Below are 14311 nucleotides of genomic sequence, written 5' to 3' on the forward strand. Positions count from 1 at the left end.
CACACCACCAGATGTGGACCGGCACATGAGAAAGACAAGATCCAGCCTCATTTACCGGAGCACAGGCACTAGTCCCCTCCACCAGAAAGCCTACACAGACCACTTAACGAACCTTAGCCACTGGGGACAAACACCAAAAACAACAGGAACTACGAACCTGCAGCCCGTGAAAAGGAGACCCAAAACACAGTAAGTTAAGCAAAATGAGAAGACAGAAGAACACACAGTAAATGAAGGAGCAAGGTAAAAACCCACCAGACCTAACGAAGAGGAAATAGGCAGTCTACCTGAAAAAGAATTCAGAGTAATGAGAGTAAAGATCCAAAATCTTGGAAATAGAATAGAGAAAATGCAAGAAACATTTAACAAGGACCTAGAAGAACTAAGGAGGAAACAAGCAATGATGAACAACACAATAAATGAAATTAAAAATACTCTAGATGGGATCAATAGCAGAATAATTGAGGCAGAAGAACAGATAAGTGACCTGGAAGATAAAATAGTGGAAATAACTACAGAGCAGAATAAAGAAAAAAGAATGAAAAGAACTGAGGACAGTCTCAGAGACCTCTGGGACAACATTAAATGCACCAACATTCGAATTATAGGGGTCCCAGAAGAAGAAGAGAAGAAGAAAGGGACTGAGAAAATATTTGAAGACATTAGAGTTGAAAACTTCCCTAATATGGGAAAGGAAATAGTTAATCAAATCCAGGAAGAACAGAGAGTCCCATACAAGATAAATCCAAGGAGAAACACACCAAGACATATTAATCAAACTATCAAAAATTAAATGCAAAGAAAACATATTAAAAGCAGCAAGGGAAAAGCAACAAATAACACACAAGGGAATCCCCATAAGGTTAACAACTGATCTTTCAGCAGAAACTCTGCAAGCCAGAAGGGACTGGCAGGACATATTTAAAGTGATGAAGGAGAAAAACCTACAAACAAGATTACTTAACCCAGGAAGGATTTCATTCAGATTTGATGGAGAAATTAAAACCTTTACAGACAAGCAAAAGGTGAGAGAGTTCAGCACCACCAAACCAGCTTTAAAACAAAAGCTAAAGGAACTTCTCTAGGCAAGAAACACAAGAAGAGGAAAAGACTGACAATAACCCAAAACAATTAAGAAAATGGGAATAGGAACATACATATCGATAATTACCTTAAATGTAAATGGATTAAATGCTCCCATCAAAAGACACAGACTGGCTGAACGGATACAAAAACAAGACCCGTATATATGCTGTATACAAGAGACCCACTTCAGACCTAGGGACACATACAGACTGAAAGTGAGGGGATGGAAAAAGATATTCCATGCAAATGGGAATCAAAAAGCTGGAGTAACAATTCTCATATCAGACAAAATAGACTTTAAAATAAAGACTATTAGAAGAGACAAAGAAGGACACTACGTAATGATCAAGGGATCGATCCAAGAAGAAGATATAACAATTGTAAATATTTATGCACCCAACATAGGAGCACCTCAATACATAAGGCAAATACTAACAGCCATAAAAGGGGAAATCGACAGTAACACAATCATAGGGGACTTTAACACCCCACTTTCACCAATGGACAGGTCATCCAAAATGAAAGTAAGGAAACAAGCTTTAAATGATACATTAAACAAGATGGACTTAATTGATATTTATAGGACATTCCATCCAAAAACAACAGAATACACATTTTTCTCAAGTGCTCATAGAACATTCTCCGGGATAGGTCTTATCTTGGGTCACAAATCAAGTCTTGGTAAATTTAAGAAAATTGAAATTGTATCAAGTATCTTTTCGGACCACAATGCTATGAGACTAGACATCAATTACAGGAAAAGATCTGTAAAAAATACAAACACATGGAGGCTAAACAATACATTAATAACCAAAAGATCACTGAAGAAATCAAAGAGGAAATCAAAAAACACCTAGAAACAAATGACAATGAAAGCACGACAACCCAAAACCTATGGGATGCAGCAAAAGCAATTCTAAGAGGGAAGTTTATAGCAATACAATCCTACCTTAAGAAACAGGAAACATCTCGAATAAACAACCTAACCTTGCACCTAAAGCAATTAGAGAAAGAAGAACAAAAACATCCCAAAGTTAGCAGAAGGAAAGAAATCATAAAAATCAGATCAGAAATAAATGAAAAAGAAATGAAGGAAACGATAGCAAAGATCAATAAAACTAACAGCTGGTTCTTTGACAAGATAAACAAAATTGATAAACCATTAGCCAGACTCATCAAGAAAAAAAGGGAGAAGACTCAAATCAGTAGAATTAGAAATGAAAAAGGAGAAGTAACAACTGACACTGCAGAAATACAAAGGATCATGAGAGATTACTACAAGCAACTCTATGCCAATAAAACGGACAACCTGATAAAATGGACAAATTCTTAGAAATGCACAACCTGCCGAGACTGAACCAGGAAGAAATAGAAAATATGAACAGACCAATCACAAGCATTGAAATTGAAACTGTGATTAAAAATCTTCCAACAAACAAAAGCCCAGGACCAGATGGCTTCACAGGCGAATTCTATCAAGCATTTAGAGAATGCTTCTCAAACTCTTCCAAAATATAGCAGAGGGAGGAACACTCCCAAACTCATTCTACGAGGCCACCATCACCTTGATACCAAAACCAGACAAGGATGTCACAAAGAAAGAAAACTACAGGCCAATATCACTGATGAACATAGATGCAAAAATCCTCAACAAAATACTAGCAAACAGAATCCAACAGCACATTAAAAGGATCATACACCATGATCAAGTGGGGTTTATTCCAGGAATGCAAGGATTCTTCAATATACGCAAATCAAGCAACGTGATACACCATATTAACAAATTGAAGGAGAAAAACCATATGATCATCTCAATAGATGCAGAGAAAGCTTTCAACAAAATTCAACACCCATTTATGATAAAAACCCTGCAGAAAGTAGGCATAGAGGGAACTTTCCTCAACATAATAAAGGCCATATATGACAAACCCACAGCCAACATGGTCCTCAATGGTGAAAAACTGAAAGCATTTCCACTAAGATCAGGAACAAGACAAGGTTGCCCACTCTCACCACTCTTATTCAACTTAGTTTTGGAAGTTTTAGCCACAGCAATCAGAGAAGAAATGGAAACAAAAGGAAACCAAATCGGAAAAGAAGAAGTAACATTGTCACTGTTTGCAGATGACATGATACTATACATAGAGAATCCTAAAGATGCTACCAGAAAACTACTAGAGCTAATCAATGAATTTGGTAAAGTTGCAGGACACAAAATTAATGCACAGAAATCTCTGGCATTCCTATACACTAATGATGAAAAATCTGAAAGTGAAATCAAGAAAACACTACCATTTACCACTGCAACAAAAAGAATAAAATATCTAGGAATAAACCTACTTAAGGAGACAAAAGACCTGTATGCAGAAAGACACTGATGAAAGAAATTAAAGATGATACAAATAGATGGAGAGATATACCATGTTCTTGGATTGGAAGAATCAACGTTGTGAAAATGATTCTACTACCCAAAGCAATCTACAGATTCAATGCAATCCCTATCAAACTACCACTAGCATTTTTCACAGAACTAGAACAAAAAATTTCACAATTTGTATGGAAACACAAAAGACCCTGAATAGCCAAAGCAATCTTGAGAACGAAAAATGGAGCTGGAGGAATCAGGCTCCCTGACTTCAGACTATACTACAAAGCTACAGTAATCAAGACAGTATGGTACAAGCACAAAAACAAATATAGATCAATGGAACAGGATAGAACGCCCAGAGATAAACCCACGCGCATATGGACACCTTATTTTTGATAAAGGAGGCAAGAATATACAGTGGAGAAAAGACAGCCTCTTCAATAAGTGGTGCTGGGAAAACTGGACAGGTACTTGTAAAAGTATGAAAGTACAACACTCCCTAACACCATACACAAAAATAAGCTCAAACTGGATGAAAGACCTAAATGTAAGATCAGACACTATCACACTTTTAGAGGAAAACATAGAGCGCTCTATGACATAAATCACAGCAAGATCCTTTTTGACCCACCTCCTAGAGAAATGGAAATAAAGACAAAAATAAACAAATGGGACCTAATGAAACTTAAAATCTTTTGCACAGCAAAGGAAACCATAAACAAGACCAAAAGACAACCCTCAGAATGGGAGAAAATATTTGCAAACGAAGCAACTTACAAAGGATTTATCTCCAAATTTACAAGCAGCTCATGCAGCTCAATAACAAAAAATCAAACAACCCTTCAAAAAATGGGCAGAAGACCTAAATAGACATTTCTCCAATGAAGATATACTGATTGCCAACAAACACATGAAAGAATGCTCAATATCATTAATCATTAGAGAAATGCAAATCAAAACTACAATGAGATATCATCTCACACCAGTCAGAATGGCCATCATCAAAAAATCTAGAAACAAATGCTGGAGAGGGTGTGGAGAAAAGGGGACACTCTTGCACTGTTGGTGGGAATTCAAATTGATACAGCCACTATGGAGAACAGTATGGAGGTTCTTTAAAAAACTAAAAATGGAATTTCTATACGACCCAGCAATCCCACTACTGAGCATATACCCTGAGAAAACCATAATTCAAAAAGAGTCATGTACCAAAATATTCATTGCAACTCTATTTACAATAGCCAGGACATGGAAGCAACCTAAGTGTCCATTGACAGATGCATGGATAAAGAAGATGTGGCACATATATACAATGGAATATTACTCAGCCATAAAAAGAAACGAAATTGAGTTACTTGTAGTGAGATGGATGGACCTAGAGTCTGTCATACAGAGTGAAGTAAGTCAGAAAGAGAAAAACAAATACCATATGCTAACACATATATATGGAATCTAAGAAGAAAAAAAAATAGGTCATGAAGAACCTAGGGGTAAGACGGGAATAAAGACACAGACCTACTAGAGCATGGACTTGGGGATATGGGGAGGGGGAAGGTGAGCTGTGACAAAGTGAGAGAGTGGCATGGAAATATATACACTACCAAATGTAAAATAGATAGCTAGTGAGAAGCAGCCACATAGCATAAGGAGATCAGCTCAGTGGTTTGTGACCACCAAGAGGGGTGGGATAGGGAGGGTGGGAGGGAGGGAGATGCAAGCGGGAAGAGATATGGGGATATATGTATATGTGTAACTGATTCACTTTGTTATAAATCAGAAACTAACACTCCATTGTAAAGCAATTATACTCCAATAAAGATGTTAAAAAAAAAAGACAACCCAGTTGAAAAATGGACAAAAGGCTTGAATAGACTTTACAAAGAAAGATATAAATGACTATTAAGCACACAAAAAAGTGCTTATCATTATTCATCTTCGAAATGTAATGAGATATCCCTGCACATCTACAAGAACGAATAAAATTAAGACTGAGAACACCAAATGTTAGGATGTGGAACAACCAGTGCTCTCATATTGCTTATGTAGTACAATATGTAAAAAGTAAAACTGGAACATCCATTTTGGAAAAATGGATTGACACATTTTTTTAACAGCTTTACTGAGATAAAATTTACAAATAATAAAATTTACCCATTTTAATGTGCAATTCAGTGAGTTTTGGTACATGAATACAGTCACAAAACTACCAACACAATCAAGATTTATATATTTTTATCACCCTCAGCCCAGGCAATCACTGATCTGCTTTCTGTCAGTATAGTTTTGCATTTTCTAGAAATTCATAGAAATGAAATCAAACATTATGTAGCATTTTGTCTGGCCTCTTTTACTTAGCGAAATATTTTTAAGATTATTGATGTAGCATTTTTAAATGGGCAAAAGGTTTGAGCAGATATTTCACAAAAGAAGATATAGGAACAGCCAATAAGCACATAAAAAGGTATTAAATATTACTGATGTTAATTATCACTAGTCATCAGAGAAATATAAACACATTTTATACCCATCAGAATAATAACTAAAATTAATGACTGGGAATACAGTGTTGGCAGCTGGAACTCTAATACATTGCTGGTGGGAATGCAAAATGATATAGGTACTTTCAAAAACAGGTTGGCAGGGGTTTTTTTGTTTTTGTTTTTTAAGTTAAACCTATGCTTACCATACAGTTCATCCATTCTACTCCAAGGTATTAAAAACATCAAGAATTTCACTGACATGATGCTGAGTAGAAAAATTTTACATATACCATTTTTATGCATTCTGGAATAAGCAGAACTAATTGTATTACTTTTCTATTGTTACCACCCCAAACTTAGAGGCCTAAACAACACAGATTTATTATTTTATGGTTGTGTAGGTCAGAAGTCTAAATCTTGGTCTCATTGAGCTAAAATTAAGATGATAGCAGAGCTGCATTCTTTTCTATAGGTTTTGAGTAGGATGTATTTCCTTGCCTTTTTCAACTTCTAGCGGCTGTCTTCTTTCCTTGGTTCTTGGTCCCCTCCCTCCATCTTCAAGCCAGCATTGAATCCTCCTCTTCTATTTCCCTCTTCCATGTTTAAGGAACCTTGTGATTACATTGAGCCCATTCAGATAATTCAGGATAATCTCCCTAACTTAAGGTCCTCTGATTAGCAACCTTCTATCTGCAACCTTAATTCCCGTTTGCAATGTAAAGTAACATATTTATGGGTTCCAGGGATTAGATCTTGTACGTCTTTGAGGATGTTCTATACTAATTAAGGTGAAAAAAATTTGAATGGTGGTTGCCTCTTAGGAGCACATAGTGGCGAGGTGAGGGAAGATGACTGGGAAGGGATGTGTGGGAATTTTCTGGTGAAGTAGAAATGTCCTATATCATGATAGGTGTGTATGTTACAAAGATGTATTCATTTGTCAAAGGTTTGTGCATTTAAATGTATGTAAGTTTTACTTTAAGAAAAAGAGTACTGTTAAAAATAAAAATAATTGAGGGGGGCATTCGGAGCTGGAGGAATAGATGAAGTAAGAATGTGGATATTTTTAGAGCTGGATAATGAGTACATGGTAGTTCATTATACTATTATATCTACTTTCTTTGAATTTGGAATTTTTCATATTAAAAAGTTAAACGAATATTCATTTCATTCTAAGTAGTTAAGTCCCTGAATGCCATGAAAATGTTTATTAGTAAAATTGCATCTGATTTATTTCAAATGTTAATTTTTTAAATATCAAACTTTACATTAACAACTAAAGTTTCTTTTTGGCAGCCATGAAGAACTGTACTCAGGTCGCCCCTATGGAGCCCTTGATTCAGGTTTCAATAGTGTGGACAGTGGTGATAAGAGATGGTCAGGGAATGAAGTAAGTGTTTCTTCTATTCTGCATGTTATAACATGATTAAGAAAAAATAAAATGATGAAAATGGAAAGTGTCTTAACTGGACTCAATTTCTTGTTATATAAAATATAGAATAGCCAAGGGAGGAGTAAAACTCCCACATAATCCTACCATCAAAAAAGGTATTATGTTTCTTTACCATCTTTTACCATGTGTGTTTTACATGTGTGTTACCTCATTGTGTTGTATAAATAATTTTATATCCTGGACGGTCAAATGGGAACTGAGCCAGTTACAACTGAAACCTGAACGTTGAGGGCCTGTATAATCTTGAGCAGAGGTGGTAGAAAGGGTACTGTAAGGTAAGAAAATAGAACTGTATGCTGATGGGTAATGAGATGGGAACCTTAATGAAGAGTATCCACATGCTCAAGATAAATAAGTAACTTTCTCAGCTAATTATATCATTTTTCTCTCTCTTTTTTTGGCTGCATTTGGGTCTTCGTTGCAGTGCATGAGCTTCTCATTGCGGTGGCTTCTCTAGTTGCAGAGCACAGGCTGTAGGCGCATGGGCTTCCGTGGTTGCAACACACAGGCTCAGTAGTTGCAGCGTGCAGGCCCTATAGCATGCAGGCTTCAGTAGTTGCAGCACGTGGGCTCAGTAGTTGTGACATGCAGGCTTTAGGGCGCACAGGCTTAGTTGCTCCTCAGCATGTGGGATCTTCCCGGACCAGGGATTGAACCCGTGTCCCCTGCATTGGCAGGTGGATCCTTAACCACTGCACCACCAGGGAAGTCCCTCATTTTTCTCTTTTAATTATCAGCATTATGTTTTCTCTCTTCTTTTTAAATTACTAAGGTATAATATTTTAGCTATAAATTGGGTTAAATGATTAAGGTTTTGTTTAGCAGGACTAGTAATGTACCATTTGTAACATTGTTTTATTGGGAGTCTAAAGCAAATTAATTTTAGAATACAGCCCATTTGTCATGTGGAATTGCTTGGGTATTTGTGCGTGAGTGGGTGTGTACATGATTGTGGCTATATCAATACAGATACATTTATGTCAATACTTTAAATTCATATATGTATGTATATAGAGTCATATATACCCTATTTTTTAAATTGTGGTGAAATACATATAAAATTTACCATTTTAACCATTTTTAAGAGTGAGTTTCAGTGGCATTAAGTACATTCATATTGTTGGATAATATGTGCATCTCTAGATGCATCTGTGAAACTACTTTGCTATTTCTTCTTAAATATAAATTCTAATGAATTTATATTATATCTGTGTTTTAAGTACCATGTTGTCTTAAAATTTGAAATGATTTATTTTAATGTTTCTTCTATTTTTTTTAAGCCTACAGATGAATTTTCAGATCTGCCTCTTCGCGTAGCAGAAATTACTAAAGAACAAAGACTACGAAGAGAAAGCCAGTACCAGGAGAATCGCAGCAGTATAGTAGTAACAAATGGTGGAGGTAAACATGATTCCTGACGACATCCAAAGTCTTTATAATCTCTCTGACTTTTTAAGTGGCCTTTTCACATCCACTCCTTTTATTTGTGTATCTGTAGCTTCTTCCAGTCTTTCTTTAAAGACCTCCCTCCTCTTCTCATCTGATTAGAAAAAAAATGTTTTCTATTAGGGTTAAATTTCAGTTTCTCTGTTTCAGACTTGCAATTAAAATACAATGTTTTTCCCTTATTCTTATTTTGAGAGGAAACTTTACTAAAGACAGTTTACCTGGAATAGATCTTTGTTCATCTTGATTTAACCATGATCTTCTTTGAAGTACTATTCTCCTTTTTAAAGATTCTCTTTGTGGTCATTATTTGATGTCTTTTAGGAATTCAGTGCATTTCTTGATGTGTACCTTTTCTTTCATCTGGAATTGTGCTCTTCATGGGCATCTGAATCCAAGTTTTCCTTATTCTGGTATTGTAAAATTTATAATTTAAATTAAAAAATGTTTTTAATTTATTTTTATAGTTCATTAACAAACAGAGCTCTTTCTGCTTTCTTCTGCTTCTGAAGCAGACTCTTGATTTTAGCATTCCATTCAATATTGCTTTAGTTTGAATTACCAAATCCTAATGTTTAAATTTTAAGGGCCAGCTATAAGGGAGAAATGACTTTGATTTTCCAGAAATCTATTATATTATCTAAGAAGACCATTCATCTCTGAATGATGAGTTCAATTAAATGGTTTGCCCCACCTTTTTTTCCTTACCATCTTATATTCATTTTTTACTCCTGTCACTTACCATTTCAGTACTTTTCATTTTAATCTTGCTTTCGTATGAGATATCTTTCCCATTGGTTCATTTCAGACTTAAAATAATCTCTAGATCTGTGCCACTAGCCACATGTGGTTATTGAGCATTTGAAATGTGGCTTTTCTGAATTGAGCTGTACTATAAATATAAAACACACATCAGATTTTGAAGCCTTTGCATGAGAAAGAGAATGTAAAACATCAGTAATACTTTATATTGATTATATGTTATAATAATATTTTAAATATATTGAACAAAGTAAAATATATTATTAAAATTAATGTCACCTTTTCTTTTGACTTTTTTATGTGGCTACTAGATAATTTAAAATTACATGTGTGGTTCACTTTCATAGCTTATGTTCTATTTCTCTTGGATAGCACTGGTCTAGACAGTATGAAAAAGTGATGTTGCTTTCTTGGGAGATAGTTATAAAATGAAGTGTTGATTTAGTCACACAAGTTGTAGCACATTGGAAAAATGCATTTATGCACCTGGTTTCTAACACGGGTGTAGACTTAAAATCTTTTCAGCCTTTTATCTATTTATATAATTATGATAAGTCAATTCATTTTTATATTAACTGCTGTTATGGAATTATTTAGAAATAATTGAGTCAGAAAACTAAATTGAGAAATAGACTTCTTCAAGTTTTCTATTCCCAGCAACTGCAACTTTTAGGCAGCCTGTAGACCACCATACAATAATGGCTGGGAGTAAATACATCTCTGGAGAAACCATCTTAGTAGTAAGTTTTTTTTTTTTCTAGTGTGCCATTTAAAGTGGCTTTTTTTTTTTCATTTTTAAATGCTAACAATACTTTATTAAGGAATAGTTTACATAGAGTAAAATGCACAGATTTTAAACACGCAACTTGTTGAGTTTTGACAAACAGATACATTTGTGTAGCCATTACCCAGATTAAGATACAGAAGTTTTCCACCACCTCTGAATCTTCCTTTGCTCCCTGTTGCAGTCAACCATTCCTTGCCACCAGAGGTAATCACTATTACAATTTCTACCACTGACGGTTATTTGGGCTAGTTTATTTTTTTATTTTTTTATTTTTTTATTTTTTATTAGTTTCTGCTTTATAACAAAGTGAATCAGTCATACATATACATCTGTTCCCACATCCCTTCCCTCATGCATCTCCCTCCCTCCCACCATCCCCATCCCACCCCTCCAGGCGGTCACAAAGCACCGAGCTGATCTCCCTGTGCTCTGCGGCTGCTTCCTACTATCTATCTACCTTACGTTTGGTAGTGTATATATGTCCATGCCTCTCTTTCGCTTTCTCACAGCTTACCCTTCCCCCTCCCCATATCCTCAAGTCCATTCTCAAGTAGGTCGGTGTCTTTATTCCCGTTTTACCCCTAGGTTCTTCATGACATTTTTTTTTAATTCCATATATATGTGTTAGCATACGGTATTTGTTTTTCTCTTTCTGACTTACTTCACTCTGTATGACAGACTCTAGGTCTATCCACCTCATTACAAATAGCTCAGTTTCGTTTCTTTTTATGGCTGAGTAATATTCCATTGTATATATGTGCCACATCTTCTTTATCCATTCATCCGATGATGGACACTTAGGTTGTTTCCAGCTTTGGGCTATTGTGAATAGAGCTGCAATGAACATTTTGGTACATGTCTCTTTTTGAATTATGGTTTTCTCAGGGTATATGCCCAGTAGTGGGATTGCTGGGTCATATGGTAGTTCTATTTGTAGTTTTTAAGGAACCTCCATACCGTTCTCCATAGTGGCTGTACCAATTCACATTCCCACCAGCAGTGCAAGAGTGTTCCCTTTTCTCCACACCCTCTCCAGCATTTATTGTTTCTAGATTTCTTGATGATGGCCATTCTGACTGGTGTGAGATGATATCTCATTGTAGTTTTGATTTGCATTTCTCTAATGATTAATGATGTTGAGCATTCTTTCATGTGTTTGTTGGCAGTCTGTATATCATCTTTGGAGAAATGCCTATTTAAGTCTTCTGCCCATTTTTGGATTGGGTTGTTTGTTTTTTTGCTATTGAGCTGCATGAGCTGTTTATAAATTTTGGAGATTAATCCTTTGTCAGTTGCTTCATTTGCAAATATTTTCTCCCATTCTGAGGGTTGTCTTTTGGTCTTGTTTATGGTTTCCTTTGCTGTGCAAAAGCTTTGAAGTTTCATTAGGTCCCATTTGTTTATCTTTGTTTTTATTTCCATTTCTCTAGGAGGTGGGTCCAAAAGGATCTTGCTGTGATTTATGTCAAGGAGTGTTCTTCCTATGTTTTCCTCTAAGAGTTTGATAGTGTCTGGCCTTACATTTAGGTCTTTAATCCATTTTGAGCTTATTTTTGTGTATGGTGTTAGGGAGTGATCTAATCTCATACTTTTACATGTCCCTGTCCAGTTTTCCCAGCACCACTTATTGAAGAGGCTGTCCTTTCTCCACTGTACATTCCTGCCTCCTTTATCAAAGATAAGTTGACCATATGTGCGTGGGTTTATCTCTGGGCTTTCTATCCTGTTCCATTGATCTATCTTTCTGTTTTTGTGCCAGTACCACACTGTCTTGAGTACTGTAGCTTTGTAGTATAGTCTGAAGTCAGTGAGCCCGATTCCTCCAGCTCCGTTTTTCGTTCTCAAGATTGCTTTGGCTATTCGGGGTCTTTTGTTTTTCCAAACAAATTTTGAAAATTTTTGTTCTAGTTCTGTGAAAAATGCCAGTGGTAGTTTGATAGGGATTGCATTGAATCTGTAGATTGCTTTGGGTAGTAGAGTCATTTTCACAATATTGATTCTTCCAATCCAGGAGCATGGTATATCTCTCCATCTATTTGTATCATCTTTAATTTCTTTCATCAGTGTCTTATAATTTTCTGCATACAGGTCTTTTGTCTCCTTAGGTAGGTTTATTCCTAGATATTTTATTCTTTTTGTTGCAATGGTAAATGGGAGTGTTTTCTTGATTTCATTTTCAGATTTTTCATCATTAGTGTACAGGAATGCCAGAGATTTCTGTGCATTAATTTTGTATCCTGCTACTTTACCAAATTCATTGATTAGCTCTAGTAGTTTTCTGGTAGCATCTTTAGGATTCTCTATGTATAGTATCATGTCATCTGCAAACAGTGACAGCTTTACTTCTTCTTTTCTAATTTGGATTCCTTTTATTTCCATTTCTTCTCTGATTGCTGTGCCTAAAACTTCCAAAACTAAGTTGAATAAGAGTGGTGAGAGTGGGCAACCTTGTCTTGTTCCTGATCTTAGTGGAAATGCTTTCAGTTTTTCACCATTGAGGACCATGTTGGCTGTGGGTTTGTCATATATGGCCTTTATTATGTTGAGGAAAGTTCCTTCTATGCCTACTTTCTGCAGGGTTTTTATCATAAATGGGTGTTGAATTTTGTCGAAAGCTTTCTCTGCATCTATTGAGATGATCATATGGTTTTTCTCCTTCAACTTGTTAATATGGTGTATCACATTGATTGATTTGCATATATTGAAGAATCCTTGCATTCCTGGAATAAACCCCACTTGATCATGGTGTATGATCCTTTTAATGTGCTGTTGGATTCTGTTTGCTAGTATTTTGTTGAGGATTTTTGCATCTATGTTCATCAGTGATATTGGCCTGTAGTTTTCTTTCTTTGTGACATCCTTGCCTGGTTTTGGTATCAAGGTGATGGTGGCCTCGTAGAATGAGTTTGTGAGTGTTCCTTCCTCTGCAATTGTTTGGAAGAGTTTGAGAAGGATGGGTGTTAGCTCTTCTCTAAATGTTTGATAGAATTCGCCTGTGAAGCCATCTGATCCTGGGCTTTTGTTTGATGGAAGATTTTTAATCACAGTTTCAATTTCAGTGCTTGTGATTGGTCTATTCATATTTTCTATTTCTTCCTGGTTCAGTCTCGGCAGGTTGTGCATTTCTAAGAATTTGTCCATTTCTTCCAGGTTGTCCATTTTATTGGCATAGAGTTTCTTGTAATCTCTCATGATCTTTTGTATTTCTGCAGTGTCAGTTGTTACTTCTCCTTTTTCATTTCTAATTCTATTGATGTGAGTCTTCTCCTTTTTTTTCTTGATGAGTCTGGCTAATGGTTTGTCAATTTTGTTTATCTTCTCAAAGAACTAGCTTTTAGTTTTATTGATCTTTGCTATCATTTCCTTCATTTCTTTTTCATTTATTTCTGATATGATCTTTATGATTTCTTTCCTTCTGCTAATTTTGGGGTTTTTTTGTTCTTCTTTCTCTAATTGCTTTAGGTGCAGGGTCAGGTTGTTTACTCGAGATGTTTCCTGTTTCTTAAGGTGGTATTGTATTGCTATAAACTTCCCCCTTAGAACTGCTTTTGCTGCGTCCCATAGGTTTTGGGTCGTCGTGTCTCCATTGTCATTTGTTTCTAGGTATTTTTTTATTTCCTCTTTGATTTCTTCAGTGATCACTTTGTTATTGAGTAGTGTATTGTTTAGCCTCCATGTGTTTGTATTTTTTACAGATCTTTTCCTGTAATTGATGTCTAGTCTCATAGCATTGTGGTCCGAAAAGATACTTGATACAATTTCAATTTTCTTAAATTTACCAAGGCTTGATTTGTGACCCAAGATATGATCTATCCTGGAGAATGTTCCATGAGCACTTGAGAAAAATGTGTATTCTGTTGTTTTTGGATGGAATGTCCTATAAATATCAATTAAGTCCATCTTGTTTAATGTATCATTTAAAGCTTGTG

The 14311-nt window shown here is 35.7% G+C and overlaps 1 protein-coding gene across 5 annotated transcripts in view; it reads left to right on the forward strand.

The window, feature by feature from the left end:
- LRCH3 (leucine rich repeats and calponin homology domain containing 3) overlaps positions 1 to 14311 on the forward strand; it is a 129046-nt gene that overhangs the window by 64631 nt on the left and 50104 nt on the right. For all 5 annotated transcript variants that reach the window (XM_081236087.1, XM_081236088.1, XM_081236084.1 and 2 more), the window contains exons 7-8: positions 7231 to 7324; positions 8668 to 8788. In XM_081236087.1, the coding sequence (XP_081092213.1) occupies positions 7231 to 7324; positions 8668 to 8788 (215 nt within the window). The remainder of the gene's footprint in view (positions 1 to 7230; positions 7325 to 8667; positions 8789 to 14311) is intronic.

The sequence above is a fragment of the Mesoplodon bidens genome (assembly GCF_964165515.1).
Source record: "Mesoplodon bidens genome assembly, chromosome: 5".
NCBI lineage: Eukaryota > Metazoa > Chordata > Mammalia > Artiodactyla > Ziphiidae > Mesoplodon > Mesoplodon bidens.